This window comes from Chenopodium album, chromosome 4 (assembly GCF_948465745.1).
Source record: "Chenopodium album chromosome 4, dcCheAlbu1.1, whole genome shotgun sequence".
Taxonomy (NCBI): Eukaryota; Viridiplantae; Streptophyta; class Magnoliopsida; order Caryophyllales; family Amaranthaceae; genus Chenopodium; species Chenopodium album.
Window position 1 is genome coordinate 72,137,421 of NC_137837.1, and position 22,981 is coordinate 72,160,401.

Below are 22,981 nucleotides of genomic sequence, written 5' to 3' on the forward strand. Positions count from 1 at the left end.
AGACACACTTATTCCTGAAAAAAATTATGTTATCCCTGATAACAGTAAACTTATTTCTTAGCATAATTATCTTTTAAAACATTTAATTCCTGACTATTATAAATTTTAAAACATATAATTAATGTATGTAATACTGATATTACAATTCCTGAGTATAATTATTTATTTTCTGACTAATATTATCTTAAACCTGACTGAGTTATAATATATGTGAATATTATTATCCTAAAACTGACTATCCATATCTATTTTCTGACAATAACTATCTAATTCCTGACTAATATATGTTAATTCATGAGTGTTATAAATTTTTAAACATTTAATTACTCTATCTAAATATTGATATTAAAATTCCTGAGTATAATTATCTATTTTCTGACTAATATTATCTTAAACCTGACTGAGTTATATTATATGTGAATATTATTATCCTAAAACTGACTATCCATATCTATTTTCTGACAATAACAATCTAATTCTTGACTAATATATGCTAATTCCCGAATGTTATAAATTTTAAAACATTTAATTACTGTATCCAAATATTGATATTACAATTCCTGAGTATTATTATCTATTTTCTGACTAATATTATCTTAAACCTGACTGAGTTATAATGTATCTAAATATTATTATCCTTAAACTGCCTATCCATATCTATTTTTTGACAAAAACTATCTAATTCCTGACTAATATAATCTAATTCCTGGGTATTATAAATCTAAAACATTTAATTACTGCACATTATATTGGTATTACAATTCCTGACTATTATTATCTGTTTCCTGACTAATATAATCTTAAACTTGACTGAGTTAATTTTATTCCTGAATAATATATCATAATACCTGATCAAAAAAATCTAATTCCTGTTTAAGATATGCTAATTCCTGAGTATGATAAATTTGAATACAAACAACAACAACTTAATTTCTGATGAAAAACATCTAAATCCTGAAAAACATATACTATTATCAAAATAAAATAATACAATTAAAGATAATATAATAAAATGCTTATTTCTGATATAAATAATATAATTCCTGACTATATAATAGTCAATCCTCAAAATAATCAAAATTACAACTAATGTAATTACATCAAAAATAACATAATCCTACACAAGAATATTCAAAGTAAAAACAACAATTTACATTTCATCGAACACCTGGCGTGCATCTGAATATACAAAACAATATTTTTTCGAATTTAAAAGAATTTATTTCGAATATCACACCTCACAGATCGACTTCTTTTAGAACCTTGTTTAGAACCACGCTTCTTAGGATGCTGTGAATCATCCCTACAAAACAAGAACAAGAATAAAAAAAAAATTACTGACAATTTTTTTTAAAAAAACGAATAAGCAAAAAATAACTAAAAAATTTATTAACCATTCTGGCATTTCAACTATCTTCGGAGGCTGTTTTGATGATCGTTTAGTTCGTTTCATATAAACTTTTAAAGGAGAATCATCAACAGGAGGAAGGCCAGCCATTAATGTAGGTGAGGAAGACGGAATTTAGGGTTTATGTAAAAAAAATAAAAATTAAGTACATGCAAGTAAAATATAAGCTAGAAAATGAAGGAGTGATGCGAAATTTTAGGGAGAATGTAGTTAAGTTGAGAGTAATGGAGTGTAATGGAGTGTAACTGCAGAAAACGTGGGGAAGAAGAAGGAGGAGAAAGGCGGAACGTTGGAAGACGTTTTTTTTTAAAAAAAAAAATCAAGAAATGATTGATAATTAACAGTCGGGCCGCGCGCGGGCCGAACTATTAAAAAACGGGCTGCGCGCGGGCCTGTAAGTAGACCGGACTCACATGAGTCCGTTCTACACAATATTTTTTCTTATTATTATTTCTCAAAAACAAAAGTTATACAACCTAAAATAAATCAGTGGGAAGCCGAGATATAATCTGGGCTCCCACTCCTCTAGCTATAGCAAAACCTACTCTAGTAAAAATATGAGCTGCAGCACGCGCCCCAATGTCTTGAGTCTTCGAGAACTTCTGGATCCACTTCAGCAATGCAACAACGTCTTTTTCTAACTCCCCAAGAGAAGAGAAGAGAAGAGAAAGAGAAAGGAAGGAAGCCATATCCAATTGCTCGACAACTGGATTCGTACTTGATTCGCTTCCGATTGGAAGCATCAGTCACTACCCGTCCAGGAACAAAGCCAGAAAGCCCAGACTGTGTCAATGGAGAAGGCCCTGTCAAGTCAACACAGACATCGCGACCACGATTAATAATAATAATAATAATAATAATAATAATAATAATAATAATAATAATAATAATAATAATAATAATAATAATAATAATAATAATAATAGGATAATGACTTATGCGAACTGAAATGATGTGAAAAGAATATTTTAAGAGAAGGAAATTAGAAGGTGAAGTGAACTGAACTCATTAGAGCTGAGCTGAACTAAACTGAAAATAATTGTATGAAAACAAGTCTTTAGAAGGTTAGTTTTAACTATACTAGAAAATAAACACTAGTTTGGTCAATAATACATTTCCATGGTAAAATCAAACGCCTTGCAACTATAGAGATTTTTTGGCGGGGACATTTGTGTGTAGTATCTGAAATAAAATCCCGTTACTTATCTAATCTCAGCAACTAACCAAACACACCTTGTTCATCTTAATCCGCCATTTCTGCAAACCTTCAAACCTCCATTTTCCCCAAATCATAACAATGTCTCTCAATCTTCGCCAGAAACAAACAGGTATATAAATTCAAAACCCTAAAATCTCATTTCCAACTCCAATTTCATTTCAATTCAATCTACAATCTTAATCGATTTTTGTGTTTGATTTGCAGAATGTATAATCAGAATGTTGAATCTGAATCAACCAGTGAATTCACCAACAGGAATGGCAAACGAAGAAGTATACAAGATCTTGATCTACGACAAATCTTCTCAAGATATTCTCTCTCCTCTAATCCATGTCAAAGACTTACGTAAGCATGGCGTCACTCTCTTCTTCCTCATCGACAAACCTGGTCGGAAACCTATTCCCGATGTTCCCGCCGTTTACTTCATCCGCCCAACTCCGGCCAACATTCAACGCGTCGTTTCGGATGCTGCTGTACCTCTATACGACACGTTTCATCTCAACTTCTCGTCTTCGATTCCTCGTCCTTTGTTGGAGGATCTGGCTTCTGGGGTTCTCAAATCAAACGACGCCGTTTGTAGGGTTTCTAAGGTACATGATCAGTATTTGGATTTTGTTACTTTAGAGGATAACTTGTTTTCGCTTGCTTATAGTAATTGTTATGTGCAATTGAATGATCCTAAAGCTGAACAAACAGAAATTGAGGAAATTATTGACAAAGTTGTTGATGGGTTGTTCTGTGTTTTGGCTACATTGTCTGTGGTGCCAATTATTCGGTGCCCGCAAGGCGGGGCTGCCGAAATGGTGGCGTCTGCCTTAGATCAGAGGCTTAGGGACCATTTGTTGGCTAAGAATAACTTGTTTAGTGAAGGTGGGAATTTTGCCTCGTCGTTTCAGAGGCCGGTTTTGTGTTTGTTTGATAGGAATTTTGAGTTGGCTATGGGGATTCAGCATGATTTTAGGTATAAGCCGCTTGTTCATGATGTACTTGGATTGAGGCTTAATAGGGTGAGTGTGAAAGGAGAGAAGGGAGGGACTAAGTCGTTTGAGCTAGATGGGTCGGATCCGTTTTGGTTGGCAAATGGAGGGTTGGAGTTTCCGGAGATGGCAGTTGAGATTGAGAATCAGTTGACCAAGTATAAGAAGGATGTTGATGATGTGAATAGGAGGACTGGTGGCACTAGTGGGGCAGAGTTTGATGGGACGGATTTGATTGGGAACACAAAGCATTTGATGAGTGCTGTTAACTCGCTGCCTGAGTTGACAGAGAGGAAGCAAGTGATTGATAAGCACACTAATATTGCAACCGTGTTGTTGGGTGAGATTAAATAGAGGTCCCTCGATTCTTATGCCAAAAAAGAGTATGATATGTTGGTTAGGGGTAGTATTGATATGAATGAGTTGATGGGTGTGTTTAAAGGGAAGGGTTCCAAGATGGATAAGCTCCGTTTTGCTATCATGTATCTTATTTCTTTGGAGACTGTTCCACAATCTGAAGCAGAAATGGTGGAAACGGCACTCAGAGAAGCTGAGGTTGATACTAGTGCATTTCAGTATGTGAAAAAGATAAAGTCATTGAATGTTCCTTTGACTTCTGCTAGTGCTGCAAGCAGAGGTAATATAGTAGACTGGGCTGGAAATCTTTTGGCTGCTGGTATGAAGAATCTTTTGGCAGGTGATCGGCAGCTGGCATTGGCAAGGATAGTTGAAGCTTTGATGGAAGGGAGACCTAACCCAGAGGTCGACTCCTATGTGATGTTTGATCCTCGAGCTCCTAAGTCTAGTTCAGGTAGCCATCTTAGAGGACCATTTAAGGAGGCTATTGTGTTTATGATTGGGGGAGGGAATTACGTGGAGCATGCAAGCCTACAAGAGCTTGTGTCCCTTCAGCAGCCAGCCAAGCATATTATATATGGAACAACAGAAATTCTCACTGGGGCAGAGTTTGTTGATCAACTTGCCTTACTGGGAAAGAAGATGGGATTGGGAGCTAATCCTGCACCTTCAGCTCATTGATAAGTGTGAGGAGTTCATTTGCTTTTCTGAAAATTGGCGGACTTGGTTGGCATCTATTCCCATCCTTTGTGCAGGGAATTCAATCTAAGCTAGAATACTTTTGATTTTTGAAGCATCAGTCATAATTGAATACAGTGATATTTTGAAGATGTATCGAAATAGTTATATTGTTTGTAAAAATGAGTAAATTTTTGCTCCTGAATACTCTTCATATTTAATCTCTTTTGATGTATATGTGTGCTGAACATGTCATTATTTTTTTCTTCTAGCTTCTTTTTATAATATTCATGTATTCTTTACATTTGGAATTCGTCTTGATTCAAGTAATCTTGAGTAAACGACTTCTAGCTTTAAAGGTGATTGTTTTTATTTTTTTTATTTTTGAACTTGTTAGTTCTTCATTCTCTCTTTCTCCATTGAAGAATCTCTATATTTTTTCTGTAAGTTCTCTTCAGTTTATTCTTATACTAAATTTTAAATCTTTAACTAATCTGCATTGTTCTTTTGTGTTGTTGATAATCATCTTTTTGTTGAATGTGATTCTTGTTTCTTTAGTTGATTTTTTTTAATAATTTTTAATGTTTGATGCTCTAAAATATTGCACATTTGCGTTTATGATAGAATTATTGGTTGATTATGTTGTTATTTATTACAAATTTTGTCTTTGGTTTTTGAAAGTTTTGAATTTTTAGGGTGTTTATTACTATTATTTTTTTCAAAATTTGTGAAATGTATGATTGAAATAGTTTGTCGTTAAAATTGTTTATTAGGTATGGTGCTTGAGCTCTTCATTTCACCTAAATTACCTGTGTTGGATACTCGACACTCTAAAATGGGCATGGACACTTAATTTGTGGCCAAATTTTATTGAGAATTTAAAAATAATTAGCCAAGTTGGAATCTTAGATGTTTCTTTTGTATTCAGAAATTGTATTATCATCTATAGTGCCGTAGTTTTTTATTTATAATAGTTGAATGAAGTGATTATTTAGTTAGTTATGTTATGTGCTCGAGCTCTTTTATGAAAATCTAATTTGCATGACAAATTTCATAGTATTTTTCTTGATGTTTACCTTCCAGGATACGAGTAGCTGCTGATTTACGTGGTGGTTCAGGACTGTATCTGGTGAACTTTCGTAAACCTTCCATAACCATGTAAACCTCCTACTGTAAAATTGGCCTTTTCTGTCATTTGTGCTCCCTTGCTTGAATTAGTTTGTTCGTGTGATATGATACGCACAATATCTTAAATTAAAGGAATTTTTGTTGCTATATATTCTGATGGTGCATGGAGATTGAAGAACAATACTGAACTGAAAAAATACGTATTTGTTGATAATTGGTATTATGGGTTTACTAAGTGATATTTTGGATATTTAATTCTATTCTGACGACTCTTGAAGCTCTTGTTTGCTTGCATTTTTCCCCCTTCAAATGGTCATGACCTCTATGTATCTTTTTAGTTCCATAATTACTTTAATTATTACATGCTAACATTTGGTTTTGTGTGACTTTGGGGTGACGGGGAGAAAAGATACACGGAGACCTTTAATCCGTTATTCTAGTGGCTTGGAACTTTTTCAGAGAGGTGTCTACCCAGAGGGATAATTCTAGTTTTTTTTTTAAGGTTTAATGCTTGTGGAAATGTGATTAACTATTGTATGCTGCATTTTCTTTACTCATATGGCTAGCTCAAGCCTCAAGGCCGCGTGCATTTATATTGTGTTACAACTTAAATCCTGCTCACCCTTAGTTTATTCCACTATTAGATTCAGATGATGACGCTTTAACAAAATCTGGTAAAATTTCTGGATTGTTTTTGCATGATCTGGCTTAGGTTTCTTTAATCTAAAAGACCAGTCATACATCATGTCTTATTTATATTACTTTTTGAATGGTTTTTTCAATGTGTTATTCATTCCCAGACATGGAGGCGGCCAGCTCTTGCAATTCATCAATCAGAGATTGTAACAGGGATATGGAGCTGCTGCTTGAAGCTTTTGGGTCCTCTATTTCACTGGAGACTTTAGCTTCTGCTTACTCCCAAGCAAATAGTAATGTGGACTTGGCTGGTGTCATTCTTTACGAATTACAGGGAACTACTGCAGCGACTCGTGAATCCAAAGATGGCATAGATGCAACTTCTTTATCATCATTAGATTTATGTGCTGAAGGCGCCTCAAAGTATCTATGTATTGATGAAGGAAATAGTAAAGGTCCCGCAAACAACTATGTTTCTGAGAATTCTGGAGAAGAATGTCTGAAGTCATTAATGTCAACAAATGAATCTACAAAATTTCAATCATCTGAAGTTCCCTCAAATGAATGTATAAAAATTCGATCATCTGAAGTTCACTCAAATGAATCCATAAGAATGCGATCATCTGAAGTGCTCTCAAATGAATCATTTTCTGCCTCATTTAATAATACTGGGAAGGATGATAGCTTGCATGCAGACATGGAAGACTTTCTTTTCAAAATGCTTGGAGATGGGTTTCAACTTGACATGCAAATGATCCATCAAGTTCTTGGTGAGTTGTGTTTTCAGTTCAATCATACTCCTTTTGAATTTCTGACATATGTTAATCACATGGTCTTTTATTCTAGATGCTGCTCTACACAGCTCAAATGTCATTTTTTTCTAGAATGTTTATTGTATTAAAGGCTGGTTATAGGTGACGGTGGTTTTCTTTCTCTAAAAATTTATTGATCTCTAGTTTTGTCAAAACTCCCATTGTCCCACTGAATATCTTAACTCAGTGTAAAACACCTGTTTGAATTCAACACAAGAATATGAGGAATCCATCAATTATCCTCTATTGATAACTTCATGCCGCTTTGAATAACTAATGAAGACTAAAATTGATCTGAAGGCTGTGAAGAGATGCTTACGAGAGTTAGATGTGATTTCATGGTTTAATATTTGGAAGGCAATCTCTCTCTCTCGTTTTCATTCTCAACTTAAACCTACCTCTTGTTTATAGCATGAGTACAATGCTATTTTTCTTTTTTCTTTTTTTCTTTTCTCCTGAAGTGACTTGATACTTACTCCTCTTTCCGAGGTTCACTATTATATTAATTTGGTTTGCGATGAGGGATATATGATGTAGAGAGAATGCTGAATTTGCAGGGCTCTGTGGATATGATCTAGAAAAGATAGAGCCTTCTTACATTTAAAGGCTGAAGATATAGATTTAAACTTCATCTTTTGATTGTCTTGTTAACATATTTAATTACTTGTATATCATGTTTATGTAGCTGCCTGACCTTGTGGAAAACTATAGGTTTTGTTGCATCCAAGACCGTATTAACACCATGAATTTCTAAAGCATTTTGTTTCATTTACAGCCTCATCAAAACTAGTGCCCAAAGCTATATCTGATTATAATGTCATTACCTGAAATTTTCCTCTTTGCAAAGATATTCAGTCAATTCTTTCATCTATACCAAATTTCATTTTTTAACAAGCCATTTGAGTAGTAAAGTTAAAAATAAAGATTTATTTCATTGTTGCCCTTCAAAATATGGTATCATTGGTATGTAATACACTCCCAATAATTATATGCAAGGGGAGGATGGCTAACTAAGAGAGCCAGGACATAGGATCTAACTAGTTAGCTGCTGTCCCTTTTTTGCGAGAACTGAGATTTCCTTTGATACTGTGTAAGCTTAGGGAAAATTAACAATAACTAGTCTCTGATATATGGCAACCAGAATTGCATAAAAAGGGCCGCCCAAGTAGGCAGGACGAATGTAACTTGTGTCATTTTTTTTTTGTCTATCTGTTTGTTGATTTTGTTCTTATAATCTTGTATACAGGTTTTAAAACTGCTAGAGAATGAATCTATTCCATGCACTGAAGCAGACAATTGAAAGACTTTAGTCATTCAAATTGATGAAATCAATCCAAAGACCCTGAGCTTCGCCAAGAAGTTAAAATTTACAGTCTCATTCAAAACTTCACTATAATGGTTTTTAGGTCTTTCTTGATGGGGGTACTTATTTTTCACAACTTAGTTGGAATGTCTATATATTTGGGGCATGGGCACCCTGTTTTGAACTGAGTTTTGGTGCTGTGATCCAATAATGTTCACAGTAATAGTAAAGAATAGCCAATATCCTCATTGCATGTCTAAAATTTGGTGTTTGTTTTCGCAGTTTTTATGTGTATCTCATCTTGTTTATCTCTCTTATGTGGGTTAACAATCGGCCTCCCTTTAAAAATGGGCCATACTGAGACTTCGCAGAACTAATGAACAATCTAACCAGACTTGTGCTGTCGAACTCTGGGCTTAATATGTGATTTTTACTCCTTCAGTCCATTATATGGCATCTATATCTATATCTATCTATACTTGGTATTTAAAAACACAAATCACACATTACTCATATGCTACATGTCACCACAAGTCACTCATATGCTACATGTCACCACAAGTCACTCATATGCCACATGTCACCACAAATCACTCAACCTTCTTTATCAAAAAAATAAAGTTCATGTGTTTATGCATTCCATAACTTGCAAATTTAAGTAAGGAAATTAAGTGTTTCAACTACAGCAAAATAAAGTCGTAGTCTTTCACCTCCTAAACTTTTTTTTGACAGTCTTTCATCTCCTAAACTTAAAATAAAGTAATAGTAAAAAAAAAAAAAAAAAAAAAAAAAAAAAGTTGAGCTAATTAGTCCACATTATATAAACATATAAGGTACAATAAAACAATGCTGACTCGTATATAGCACAAATAAGCAACACATTACAAGGAAAATATTCTAAGTAATAACCCGTGCATGGAAGTATGGAACGGGCCAGAAGGCTAGTTATATATTTATATGGAATTATTGCAATTGATGATGCAATTGATGCGCCTCACCATTTTTCTCTTCTAGTCAACCAAATTTATCATTAGATTTGTGTCACATTTAACTCTCTTCATAGTTAATAGAAACTGTCCAAGCATATATTGGACAGCCAAAGATAGGAGCTTAAAATTTAATTATAATATCATCAGACCTATTTCAATTGTGTTTTACATCTTAATAGATTAATTAGTCATACCTCAAAATAAAGCTTTAGCCTTTGCTTTGATTGTATCTAGATCAAGGTTAGTTAACTAAGGAGTTGCTTTTCTAATAAATTCAACATATGTTTGAACAAGTGATGGATAAATGTTTAAAAGTGTAAAAGAAAAAATTTCTAACTATATTTACAACTAATACATAACATGCTTCATGCTTCAAAATTCTTGAGAAAAACCAGATGATCAATTTGTAAGTCTTTGGGTCTCGTTTTTGTCTGTAAGAGTCTCAAGCAGAAGGGGGGGTGCATACTGAGCAGTCCCTTGGTTTTCCTCAGCATCCTGGCAAAATGACAGAATAATACTATCGATGGACATCTCAACCACGCCAAAGAACAGCGTCGCAACAACATAACCCAGGATCCAACATGCCTGCAAAATAAAGAGCTAAAAATCAGGCAGTTGATGCAGCACTTCAACTATTTAGTCCCATGAGGAGGAATTACAATAATTTATTGTGAGTCAGCCTCATACAAAATACTCAGTCAGGTTTTCTTGAAGGAAAACAACAAAACCCTGGCACTCGAGACCAAGGATATATAATGGACAATTTATTTACGTCTATAAGATGGACAGTAAAGTAGAACATGCAGAAAAGTATCACCAAGGCAATAAGGTGTAGTTTAAACACCATCACTAGCAACTAGCAAAATAAAACAGGCACAACGATTTTACAATAATTGGATGTGTTTTTGCAAAGATAGCTTGTTAAGGTTTTCCATTTCTTTATTTGGATGGAGGTGGGTGGACAACATCTTAAGCCATGAAACATAAAATATTTATAACTTGAATCCTAGGTAAAAGATAAAACATACCAGCACTGGGAACAAAGGAGAAGTAATCTTCTTATGGGCAGACTTGTAGTCGTAAGTATCCAACATGAGGAATGCAAACATGGCGCTTGATAAGCTAACACATAATTTTCCAAGAGACAGAATGACATCTCCGACAACATTAACCTTCCCTATCCTCAGTATATTATTCATAATCAACTCCGTTGCAATAGCGGAAGACTTGAAGAAGCTTTTACCTGTAATGGCAATCTGCATATCACAATTGCCAAATATAAGCAATCGTACCATGCAAGAAGGTTTAAGGATCACAGATTCACAGTTATCAGAAACTACGCTACTCCCTCTGCTTTATAATATTCCCATGTTTTTCAAGGTAAAACTTTGACAATTAATTTCTCTTGCATACTGATATAAATAAAATATCAAACAAGTATTTTAAGTACTGAACAAAACAGAGGTATCAATATATTTCAGAAAAATTATGGTCATTTTAATCTTGAAAAGAGTTTTGCATTTTAAACCCTAAAAAGGAGGAAATGTATCGAATTTTCATCTCAAGCAATAGGTGTCAGATAAGGATACAAAGTCACAGGCATCATATCGAAAATCAAGCCTGAACCTACTGGGTGATAATTACTGATCTGATCTCTGGAAAAGGTGAGTGTAAGTGAGTTGTTGTTATTGTTGTTGTTGTTTTTTTTTTTTTTTTTTTTTTTTTTTTCCCCCTCTCTGGGTGAGTTGTAAACCACTGACTCGGATAGGTTCAAATTAATCATTCCAAAACAAGGATGTTAACATCCTGTATGGCATAATAGCCACATGCTAAAATAAAAGGCCATAAGCTACTGCTTTAGAAAATGTAACATTGAGATCTATAACCTGCTAATTGCTATTGGATTTCATACAGAATAGCCAGGCTGAAAAAAATATATTTCATTATTTATGAGACATTTGATGGAATCAAGAGTAACATCACACACATCGCTTAGCTACATATTAAGATAGCTTTGTAGGACAATTGACAGACATGAACCTGGCTTTAGAGGCTGATCTCTAGTATTTGGTCAAATGGTGACTTGGAGTTCATGACGTAACCATAATTCATTTGATAATGAATAACATCTAGAACAGCGAACAAAAGCATCTCCAGATACCAAAACTCATTCTAAAGACAGAATATTCATGAATTTCCTAAAGCTATTGAATGGGCTATTGAATAAAATTGGTAGCTTTTAATTTTTGCCTCTGTGATTTCAAGTTATATGATACAAGAATTTATCATGAAATTAAAATCTCATATTTATACAAGCCATTTTAAATTCAAAGATGGAGAACAAAACTAGAAACTGCATTTAAACTAGAAACTGCATTTTCTAGATCTGTCTTGGTTTTATTAGAGCTGAAAACTAAAAACTAGCATGAGTGCAATTTAAACACACACACACACACACACACACACAAAGGGATGGTCATTCTTAATTCTACCAAATGAATATAACAGTATAACACAAGACATTCCTGTGAACAGCGATAACTTCAGGCTTGACCCTTCTTTAATGTGTGGAGATCAAGATAAACAAGATTAATGTCACTGCAGAGGCTCTGAACGCATACAGAGTAGGAGGGTCAGACCCTCATGTGTATGTAGCCAAACTTTTAAAGCTAACAGGAAGGTTGTTTACAATTGATCCTTGAGCTGTAGGCAAACTTTTGCTATTTAATAAAACACTGCAGACTGTTTAATGAATCAGTTTCAGAAAGAGCATTCTACTAAAAAAAGGTAAAGAGGATTGGTCTTGAGCACTATCAGGGTCTTTCTAGGTTAGGCAGACAACTTAACAGCTTAAATGAAAATTAGAAGCAAACTGAAAAATATGTACCATCTTACCATTATATAGGCATTACGATTCACTGACTTGATGGTCCACTCAACGCACTTTAAGCAACAATTGGAAGAATTATGGACTATCTTCCCAAACCAATTATCTGGCGTAGTATAGGAAACCTTCAGCTTGCGCCGAATTGCCTCTAGTATAAAGCGGATTGACTCCACAAAAGATAGGACCAAAGAGCCAACAGCAACAGAACCCAAGTTGTATCGGACTAGCCTTTTCATTGAGGCAAAAACAGGTAAAAATGGGATTCTCGGCTGCAAAATTCATACAACAGTGAGTCTAAAATAAGTTTACTACAGAAATTTTAGGCTATCAGGAGATGGAATATCCCATGATACAATGCAGACAATTTTATATTTTTCATGCAATCCAGTCAGAACTGATTTTTTCTAAGCAATTCATCTCATATAACACACATTATACCAAAGCAGAATGGCCAGTGTGACGTGCATAGACTGTCAGGCAGATATAATAAGCAATCATTTACAGCAAAATACCCCCCTTGATTGATAAAAGAACATTTCCTGAAGTTACATGGTAAACCATAGCATTTATTGGCGTATATAAATTCCAAACAAGTAAAAGCAACGAATGTAGAACAGTCAACACCAATTTGTAATCTCAATCAAAACAGACAAAACTACTGTACATCTTAGGAGATCAACAGACCATCCTTCAATAGCATGCAATGCAATGTGTGCTATGGTGGAGATAAACTCCAAACAAGTAAAAGCTATGAATGTAGAACTGTTAATATCATTTTGTAAACTCAATCAAAAGAAGCAACAGTACCGTACAAGTTAGGGGACCATCCTTCAAAAGCATGCAAAAAAATATGATTCATACTCACGCTTGCTAACTAGCACCCAAACATAATATTAACATATGAATTGAGCAACACGCCCCTACCCCCCCCCCCCCCTCTTTCCAATGTGCATTAGAACACCACAAGGGCCCTTCCAAATTTAACTTTTACAAAAAGTAAAATAACTGAACAAGAGAAGTTTAATTAAATATTTAAATAGGACATAAAACTGTATGTAATAAAGGACACAATGACTAATAATTTTCAAAGGGCATTCATATGTTCAAAGAATCACAAAACCACAAGTCTATAGCATATGCCTAAAAGAGTTTAGCAATCGATTGCTTACCGATGAATCACCACGAGTCCAATAATAAGAAGCAACAGAACCCGCAATGACAGTGGATGAACATGCTATAAAGAAATGTGTTGCCCAATAACCACCAAACAAGTGAAAGAGGATGGAGATTCCTATGTGAGGGGTATAATGAATGCTATAACCACAACAGCGCTCACAGCTGACCCGGCTTGAACTAAGGTTGTAAGCACAACAGTTGGATTCGCAGTTATTCTGATGAACCTCGCCAGAACTGAATATATGCAAAGCAGCAGATACCCATATCATGTAAAAGATGCCAAGTATGGCATATGGTATGACTGGAAAGGTCATTAGAAATCGAACTTCCCTTATAACTTTTGCAGCAACCTGGAAATAATTTAAACATGTCATCAGATAAAAGTGCAATATCAGGCATCACCTAGAACATCTACAGTTTCAGGTTGGCTTACCCTAGGTTAAAAACAAAAAAAAACGTATTTAAACTACCCATCATTTGATCTTTAAGCTAAAGTTTGTCATCTGCTAATCTAATCAAGTAGGCCACTTCCAGCAGAGTAATGTTTGGCAATAGAAGCAATGCATGCAGACTGAAAGTTCCTACTCAAGTTACAACTTTAGTATATATGTAAATACTCACTATTATGATATAGTGTATATTTGTAATAATAGTTCCCTCAAACTTGATGAAGATGCCTGATAATGCAGTGCATTTTGTGATTTTGGAAGCTTCCTTCACAGTGAAATCTAATCCCCTCCCACCCGAGATATAGCAAACAGACTAAGGTGCATAATCATTAACATGTTCCCCAAAGAATATCATGCTTCTTCCAACAATACATTCTTTAAACTTTGGCACGATAACCATAAACCCAAACCTCAAAAGTCTGCCTTTAGCTCAGTGTTCATAATTTCATTTCAAAGTAGAGCAAATAATGACAAAGCCAAATACATGTTAAAATCTGAAGACTCAAATTTCACAAGAGTGATAATTCTCTGAAAATTTCAGAGTAGTTTTGCATGAGTTCTATTTCTGGACCATTGTGACCCAAATATCCATCAAACTCAATCTTCAGGATCCAAGCATACAAATCAAATGCTAGACAAATAATAACTCAATCATAGCACATGAAAGCAGGTGATTATACTTGCCTTTAGGACTGACGTTGCCATAAGGATGCGTCTAACTATGGCAATTGATGCCAGGATGGCCATTCCCATAATGGCAGTCATCAAAATTGCAGCAACACGAAGGTGAGTCAACTCCTGGTGCACAAATAAAAAAATGTTCTAATAAGGAAATTATGCCAGCAACAGTAAATTGGTAATTACGGAATAACGAATAAGCCATATAGAGAAACAGCAGCTTGGTGCATCCTCCCTATCTTAGGCAACCAGAAGTTTGTAAGCCATCTAACAAAGCAATTGATAAGTCTTTATGCAGAGAAGAAGCTGTCTTGTTACCTTTATTCTTCCCAAGGTAGTAATGTAGTATAGTATCAATGTATCATCAAATTTTTTTTGCTATTTGCACGTTAGAAAGACCATAATATACAACCCAGTCAATTAATTTGGTAATTATTGTTCAAGTAAGAGACAAATTTGTTACTTATACTCTTTAGAGGCAGCAAAGGACTATCATACCCAATATTTATTTGAAAATTTTGACACCCAATTCCCTTCCCAGATAATCCTACTCAATTAATTTCCAGAATCATTGAGTTGCATAGTGAGCTAATGCTAATCATAAGGTAAACACTAAGGCCTTGTTTGGCTGATGTAGGAAGTAAATTCCCACGGAAAATTCTAATAAATGGGAAATTACTTCCTTTATAAAAATTCCTAGGAATTACATAAAATTTGTAAATTCTAGGAATTGTGAATGACCAAGGGTGGGGTGGGTAAGTAACTTCCCATGTTTTGAGGGAAGTGGAAATTCCCATGAATTGTGACTTCCTCCATATTTGCTTTTTAATGTCAACCAAACAACATACCTAAAAGGAAACTCATGGGAGTTTTGAGTGCCTATGGAAACTTAAGGCAACAAAACAACACCTAAGTTCTGAGTTTGAGTCATTTCATTTTCCATATACACTTCATAAAATACAGAGTTCGTATAGTATTAAACTAAGGAGTATTTGTCGAATTAATTTACTTTGCTCACTGTGGGGGTTAGAGTAAAATGTTGTAATTATGAGAAAGGGATGAAAGAAGCTAGAAAACCATGAGGAGAGCACATTGGATATTAGTGAGAATGGACAATTTGAAGATGTTGTACCCAGGGGTTGAGCCAACAAGTGGACTGAAGTATTAAACAGAATTGTTTTCCCCATCTTAGTGGAAGATTTTGGAGTAAAATCCCGTGTAGTGGAGGTTCTTCACTTCCAGATTAGGTCTGAGAAGTTTACCTTGATTAAATCTCTCACGTTCTTTACTATATCAATTAATCTTTTAAGTTTTGCAAAAGAGTAGAACCAACTTGTAGTATATCTTATGTTCAAACAATTTCTCTACTTGTAACATTTCACTTCTTTTGAACAGCTGTCAGCTCATGCTCTAATCATCTTATTTGACAAAATAACTGTTTAAACTTGATTTAGCCACAATTTTGATCACTTATTCTTGCTTCCACCATATGAGCCTGCTGGTGACATACAATCCCTTCGAATTGACAGTAATTGATCATTTGAAAGTATCATCTGACACGAGCCTTATAATCTTACAAACCCTTTAAAAGAGGATAGGTCATAGTAAAAGCAATTTAACCAAATTCTCCAAGTGATTTGCATCCCAAAACTCACATCTATAGGCCCAAAGTAAAGTCAGAATTTGGTAAAAGAACTTACCCTTCCATATACATGAACATATGGGTCATGAACGCCAACAATGGGTGTAACAGCATCATTTCCAATCCATCCAGCTGAGAACGACAAAGTGTGCTAATTAAATGTATGTAGTAATCAACAATAAACCCCCAATATAAAAATAAAACTCCAGAGTGTATAATTTGAAATATACTTAAGTTTTAGATTTCTGAACAGAAAAAGGGAGCAGTTTTCTAAAGATAGATCTCTTACCTTTAAGATAAAAAAGCATAGTAACTGATACTACGAGAATGTTGAAAAGTACAACTGTTATCCATGGCATCCCAGACACAAGATACCGGATCAACAGCAGCCAAATCCCTGACAAGAAAAGTGGCAGGAGCCCACCACAAACAAGGAGTACAAACCATGACTTTCCAATGTCAGCCATGTACCTCTGCAGAAAGCAGATATTTAAACAATTATTTGACCAAAAAAGGCCTGAATGATAAGTACAGCAGAGGTCACAACTCAAAAGGCATATATTAAACTATTATATACTTTTAAACACGTGTGAAGCCATTCACTACAAGCATTTAAGATCATGAAGACAGTCAGAACTCTGAAGTATTCTGATCTCTGAATATACATTTGTGTCAAAAGGTCCAAGGGCCACAAATTCACAATCACGGCTCACCTATAATAAGCAATTTTTGCTTCATTTATTTTTGGCCAATAGGTGTTAGACTGTCAGTCATGTCACATTTTGGCATCCATCAGACACAAGGAGCTTTTGCATGAAAACAAGAATACAAAAGTCCATGGTAAATTAATAATATTATCTTGGCATCTTTCATTCATAGACCTGATTAGCATTATTATTCCAAATACAAACAATTTTACACAAATCATTGGAAGATGTTCTTACGGAAACAATATCAATACCCACAGGTACAAAAGTTTACTTAATGGTTTTTAAATTAAAAGTATAACATAAAGATAAATAACGCTGAAGAGAAAGCCTTAAAACATCCTCATGTCAACAAATTGTGATGAGAATAAGGTGACTTTAACAGTGTCACGAACAGTCAAAAGTAACAAAAATCTCTGTAAATTATATAAGGTCCCTCACCTTTACGACAGCAGATCGTGAGTTCATTGTTTTGTGAATTGACTTGTCAATTTCAAGTCCCTCGTTGATGTTTACTCCCCCCATCTGCTGCCAATGCCGTAAAGACATGTTTGATGGACGAGCAATAAATTGGCAGCTCCAGAAAACTATTTAAAAAAAATAGTAAAAGCAAAGAATTTAGAGAAATATCCCTAAGTCCTTATCCAAGATATCTACAGCACAAGATAAAATGATCTCAACTATAGAGAAAATAAAAGGAATACATGACTGCATGAACAGTATAAAGGTCACACAATTAAAAAAAAAAATTAACATACCATTAACACTGGGAAATATGACAGGGTAACAAGGCCCTTGAAGTTGAAGTGAACTGTTTCTCATATCTGGGGTAAGGAACTCAAAATAATCATAGTTCCTGTCAATCCATTCATCTAAAGTGAGATGTATATCTCCATCAGGGTAATCACAGACCCAGTTAAGGGAATCTTCAGCTGGAATAGGGCAATCCAACAAACAAATGCTCCTTGCATCTGCCAGCTTGAACGCGGAGTTCTTTAATCCACTTTCATGCACCTGGTTAGGGTTTACCCAATATCTGAGTTCTAGTTCACGGAGATTTCGATGGGCATCTTTGTCACCACATAGATTTCCCTCATAGTCCAAACCATAGACTAACCTGAAAATGTAAAGTAACTACCACTTAAGGAAATAGAAGGAAATTGACTGGTTGAAACAATATACCTTAACATATAGAAAACAAAGATCAATTTACACCTTGTCAGGTAAGTTACAGAACTCTTTTTTTTTTTTTTTGTTGGGGGGGAGGATTATTCAAGACTGATACAAATTATTGGATTGGCCACTATATAAAGTATTTAAAGTTAACCCATGCACAGGAATGGTGCACAGCGAGATGGGTATAACTTAAAATCCTAGACTAATTATCAAAGAGGAGCTGAGTAAGATTGTAGAAAGTTGTCGTTGTAGTCAGCTACACTGAGGAGGATCTTTATGGCCTACAGTGACTCAGCCCCACAAATTCACAAAACCCTTAAATTGCAGTATCCATAATATGAGTATTAAATGGCATAGTAGCTGAGCATTTTTGTTAAAACAAAAGTTCGAAGGTTCAAACAGAAAAAATTGATAAACTTAAGTCAAAATCCGCCACTGTCACTTGCAAGGTTGCACCATCTCCTCAAAGACCACATCATGCAATATTTCTAGATGGGCCAATTCTTCCCTGATTACTTCCCATTCTGTAGGGTCCATCTTTTGTACACTTACAATATCCCATGCTCATCTTACTCAATATACTCACCAGAGCACCTGGGTACTCTTTTTTAACATGCCCAAACCATCTACGCCTCCCTTTCCACATCTTTTCCATAATCGAGGTTCACAACTACTATTCATTTCATTTTCTTTGAACTTCATAAGAACACCTAATCTGCTGCATAAAGCTCTTCAGTTCTTGTTTCGTGCATGAATATACATTTGCTCCTTGGAGTAGCTACTGAATATTGGATTTTACACCAGATATATCACCTTCAAGGCTTCAAGCTTATTTTAATGTGAAAACTTTGTCCTAGTGCACATGGACATGCTATCCCACTAATCGGCTCAGCAACTCTATGAACGCAAAACAAATTTACTTACAATGAAGGCTGCATAAACCTTTTATAGAATTCAAATCGTTGCCCCTGATGCAGTAGCTACGAGTCCTCTTAATTTTTTGTGTGTACAAAGCAAGAGCCCTAAGAAATTTAATAATGGCAGCTTCATTCCAATGTAACAGCATTACTCCAGCTTCTTGAGTAAGCACACTGTATCTTTCTTGGTTTTCTACAGATTCTTGGTTATCCGGCTTATCCCACACAGCCCTTCCACAATCATGAACACTTTGATAGGCAGCAGGAAGATTTGACCAATGCATGTTTGCATAATTTAACATGAAAAAGTTAGTAGTTCAACTTTTAATTCTGTCCATAAACAGATACCAGGGGGTTGGCATTTTGCTATTGTCAATTTCCTTTATGAAGAAAAAACCAAGGTATTTGATAACTACCTAGGAATAGCATCTGACTGCAAGATTAGAATCATGATTTGTTGCATTTAACTAGACTTTACAAATCAGAAGAATATCATAGTAAGAAAACTGGGGAAAGGATGCTATAAATTTCCAATCTTTCCAGAATGAAAGGTGAATCTCACAGACCGTAGCCCATTCATGGCGTTCAAGGCAAGGTCACAAAAGTTTATTCTTTACTCAGTTGAGCAATGACAAATGTAAAGATGAGATCTAAGCAAATTCAACAAAATCAAGGAACTTTCCATAAAAAGTAATAAAAGGGTCACATGACTCACATCACATGCATATCTATATTAAATAAGAAATATATAGAAAGTAAACCACTGAAAATATAACAATGAGAAAAGTCTTATGATAAATTTTTGTATTACCTTTTTGGGTTACCTTTGTTGAACCCAAAACTTGAATTGACAATCATGGCAATCCAGAATACTACGAAGATGACAAGGAACACTATGTCTCTACATTTCCTGTTCTTCTGTATAACTCCACCCAGCTGGCCGCCGTCACTTGATGGGTACATTTTAGGGAGAGCTAGCTGCTTAAGAGTGAATAATGGAGGCAGATTAAGAAGGAAGCAAGGAACTATTCAACATTTGGACTATAAAGCACAAATGAAAGTATTTTTTTATGCATTCTGTCTTTAAAATACTTATATTTCAAGGGCTTCCATAAATAACATGACTTCAGTACAAGTAAAACCAGTGGTAGATTTTAGAAATGGTAGGGCACAACGTACCAATCGACAACCAATTCATTAACTATTCCGAATTTCCAATTGACAATGACAAATACTTAACAATTCCTTATCAAAGTAACACAAGCAAAGAATGGATTTGAATGAAACACTTCATTTGACAACAAAAAAAAGAAACAAATATGGTCTAATTTCAATTCACAAGTTGACAAACAATTTCAAATTACAAACATCCTATTTCCAACTTCAATTCCAATCTCATTTCACATCAATTTCAACTTCAACTAAAAAATGCAAACTCAAACTCAACAAAAACAAGTAAACAAACAAATCCACAATTCAACATACCCAATTATTCACAATCATCTCAACAAAATACTAAAAACAACAATCAAAATCAACAACATTCCACATTTCAACTCCAAATCAACTAAAATTCAAATCAAATTTTAGAGCTACTAATCAAATGAACACTAACCCTTTAACAATCAACAATCTAAGAGTTGGCGGCGGCCGAAGCGGCGCAGATTGAAAATGGGTAAAGAACAACTCAACCCTTTTTTTCTTCTACTTTTATACAAGGGTTTTAGCTTTTTAAACAGGATTGCAGAAAAGGGTATTAATGGGGGAAGAATTTAAGAGATGGGTTTTCACTTTTCAAGAGAAAAAGCTCAGTTTTAAGAGAGAGAAAGCTCTGATTTTGGAGAGAGAAAACTCAAAAAACTGGAGAAAAAACAACAGTGGAAAACAAAGAAGAAAATGAGGGAAAAGTAGCAGAAAAAGATTCTTAGCTTGGCTTAAAGAAGCAGTGTTTAATGGGTTCTTACAGTGTTACAGTAAACTACCAGTGGTACTAAGCTAAGTGTAGTGTGAAGACTGATGTATTACTTTTTTAATTCTTTTAAATTAATTTAATACGGAGTTTTTTTTTTTTTCTTTTTTTTTTTTTTTTGCATTATTTTACAAATTGCGTATTTTTAAGAGCTAAGATAGATAAACAGAAATAAAAGAAATAAACTCATATGATACGAGAAATATAGAGAATTTATTAATTAAAATGGAAAATAATACATCTAAATTAAAACAATCTTTATTAAATGTGTTGCATCTAAGAAAAATGGAAAAAGTACTTCCTATATTAGTTTTTAATTTGTGACAATTGACAAAGACTGTTAATTTTTTTTAACTCTTTTTTTTTTATTTTTGTACTTTTCTTTGTTTGTTTTTTCTTGTAATTTTATTAATGAAGTATATTTAAAATTTTGTTGGGTATTGATCTTGATATTAAAGACAAAAGATATAGGGAATATGGGGTTGAGGAACCATGGACGACCAAAGTCAGCTTTGACAGGCGAGATATGGGCAGATTTGGACATTTTCACTTTTTTAAATGAGTTTGATTGGTATTGCTTCCATTTTTGATAGATTGGTTTATTTATTTAACTAGATTAAACTCCGTACAATGCACGGTTTTCAAATAACTTTAATGACAATAAATTTTATCAAAAAAGAGTATAACTCAGGGCCTGTTCCGATTGACTGAACTCAGCTGAACTGAACTGAACTGAGCTGAACTGAACTGAACTGAACTTATTAATTAGTGATTTTTAACTACGGATTAGTAATCTTTGATTATTTATTGATTATTTATTACTATACATATTTGTATATACAAATGTACATATTAAAATATTTACGAAAAATATACTATATAATTATAATTATAAAATGTATGGAAAATATATTATAAAATGTATGGAAAATATATTAAAAACTTAAAACCTCTAAACATTTTAAACACATATACTATTTAATTTAAAAATAAAATAGTATTAGGACAAAAGAACACAAAACACTTACATGTATCTAACCCATTTAAACAAATTTTAAGTTGTGTAGTACTCTAATTTTCTCAATGAGATTAACATAAGAAATATGTATCAAAAAAATAGAACCATTTGAACAATGAATTGTATCAATATTATTATTATTATTATTATTATTATTATTATTATTATTATTATTATTATTATTATTATTATTATTATTATTATTATTATTATTATTATTATTATTATTATTATTATTATTATTATTATTATTATTATTAATTATTGTGATTATTATTATTATTATTATTATTATTATTATTATTATTTATTGATTATTATTAGTATTATTATTATTATTATTGTTATTATTATTATTATTATTTATTGATTATTATTATTAGTATTATTATTTCAATTATTATTATTATTATTATTATTATTATTATTATTATTATTATTGTTAATATTATTATTATTATTATTTTTTTAAACATTATTATTATTATTATTATTATTATTATTATTATTATTATTGTTGTTGTTGTTGTTGTTGTTGTTGTTGTTTTTGTTGTTGTTGTCGTTGTAATAAGAGCTTAAAAGAATGAAATTTGGCTTTATATCATTAGCAATATCATTAGACATAAATTAAGAGCTGAGCTGAGCTGAGCTGAACTGAACTGAACTGAACTGAACTAAACTGAGCTGAACTGAACTGAACTGAACTGAATTTCAACGGAACAGAACATACCCTCAGTATTATCAAGTATGAAATATATTTCTTCAAAAAAGGGTATGAAATGTATTGTTTTTTTAAAAAAAAATGATAGGAGTATATATGTGAAAGAAAATAATTAATATATATGTAATAGTTAT

General features: G+C 33.6%; 1 protein-coding gene and 1 pseudogene across 3 annotated transcripts; one reads left to right on the forward strand and one right to left on the reverse strand.

Annotated features, from left to right (window-relative positions):
• The first annotated feature begins 2,575 nt into the window (after positions 1 to 2,575).
• On the forward strand, positions 2,576 to 4,997 carry LOC145627218 (SEC1 family transport protein SLY1-like; annotated as a pseudogene). The gene is made up of 2 exons (XR_014111346.1): positions 2,576 to 2,736; positions 2,832 to 4,997. The product of XR_014111346.1 is annotated as an SEC1 family transport protein SLY1-like (transcript).
• A 4,624-nt stretch (positions 4,998 to 9,621) lies between these two features.
• Positions 9,622 to 20,999, reverse strand: LOC145629284 (choline transporter protein 1-like). 2 transcript variants are annotated; one of them, XM_081681835.1, is made up of 11 exons: positions 20,755 to 20,999; positions 19,951 to 20,117; positions 17,805 to 18,163; positions 17,488 to 17,633; positions 16,629 to 16,812; positions 16,398 to 16,471; positions 14,704 to 14,817; positions 13,564 to 13,920; positions 12,403 to 12,663; positions 10,536 to 10,763; positions 9,622 to 10,092 (listed from the first exon to the last, which is right to left on the reverse strand). In XM_081681835.1, exons 2-11 carry the CDS (start codon positions 20,100 to 20,102, stop codon positions 9,907 to 9,909), a joined length of 2,061 nt encoding a protein of 686 aa, XP_081537961.1. In that variant the 5' UTR covers positions 20,103 to 20,117; positions 20,755 to 20,999; the 3' UTR covers positions 9,622 to 9,906. The 2 variants fall into 2 exon arrangements, with proteins under 2 accessions (XP_081537961.1, XP_081537962.1); XM_081681836.1 differs by having other exon boundaries at positions 19,951 to 20,120.
• Positions 21,000 to 22,981: the final 1,982 nt, after the last annotated feature.

Coding starts and splice junctions, on each gene's coding strand:
- LOC145629284 (XM_081681835.1), bottom strand. CDS start 20,102: ATGTACCCATCAAGTGACGGCGGCCAGCTGGGTGGAGTTATACAGAAG. Junction 16,472..16,628: donor TATGCTTTTTTATCTTAAAG/GTAAGAGATCTA, acceptor TGTCGTTCTCAG/CTGGATGGATTGGAAATGAT. Junction 14,818..16,397: donor ATGTTCATGTATATGGAAGG/GTAAGTTCTTTT, acceptor TTTGTGCACCAG/GAGTTGACTCACCTTCGTGT.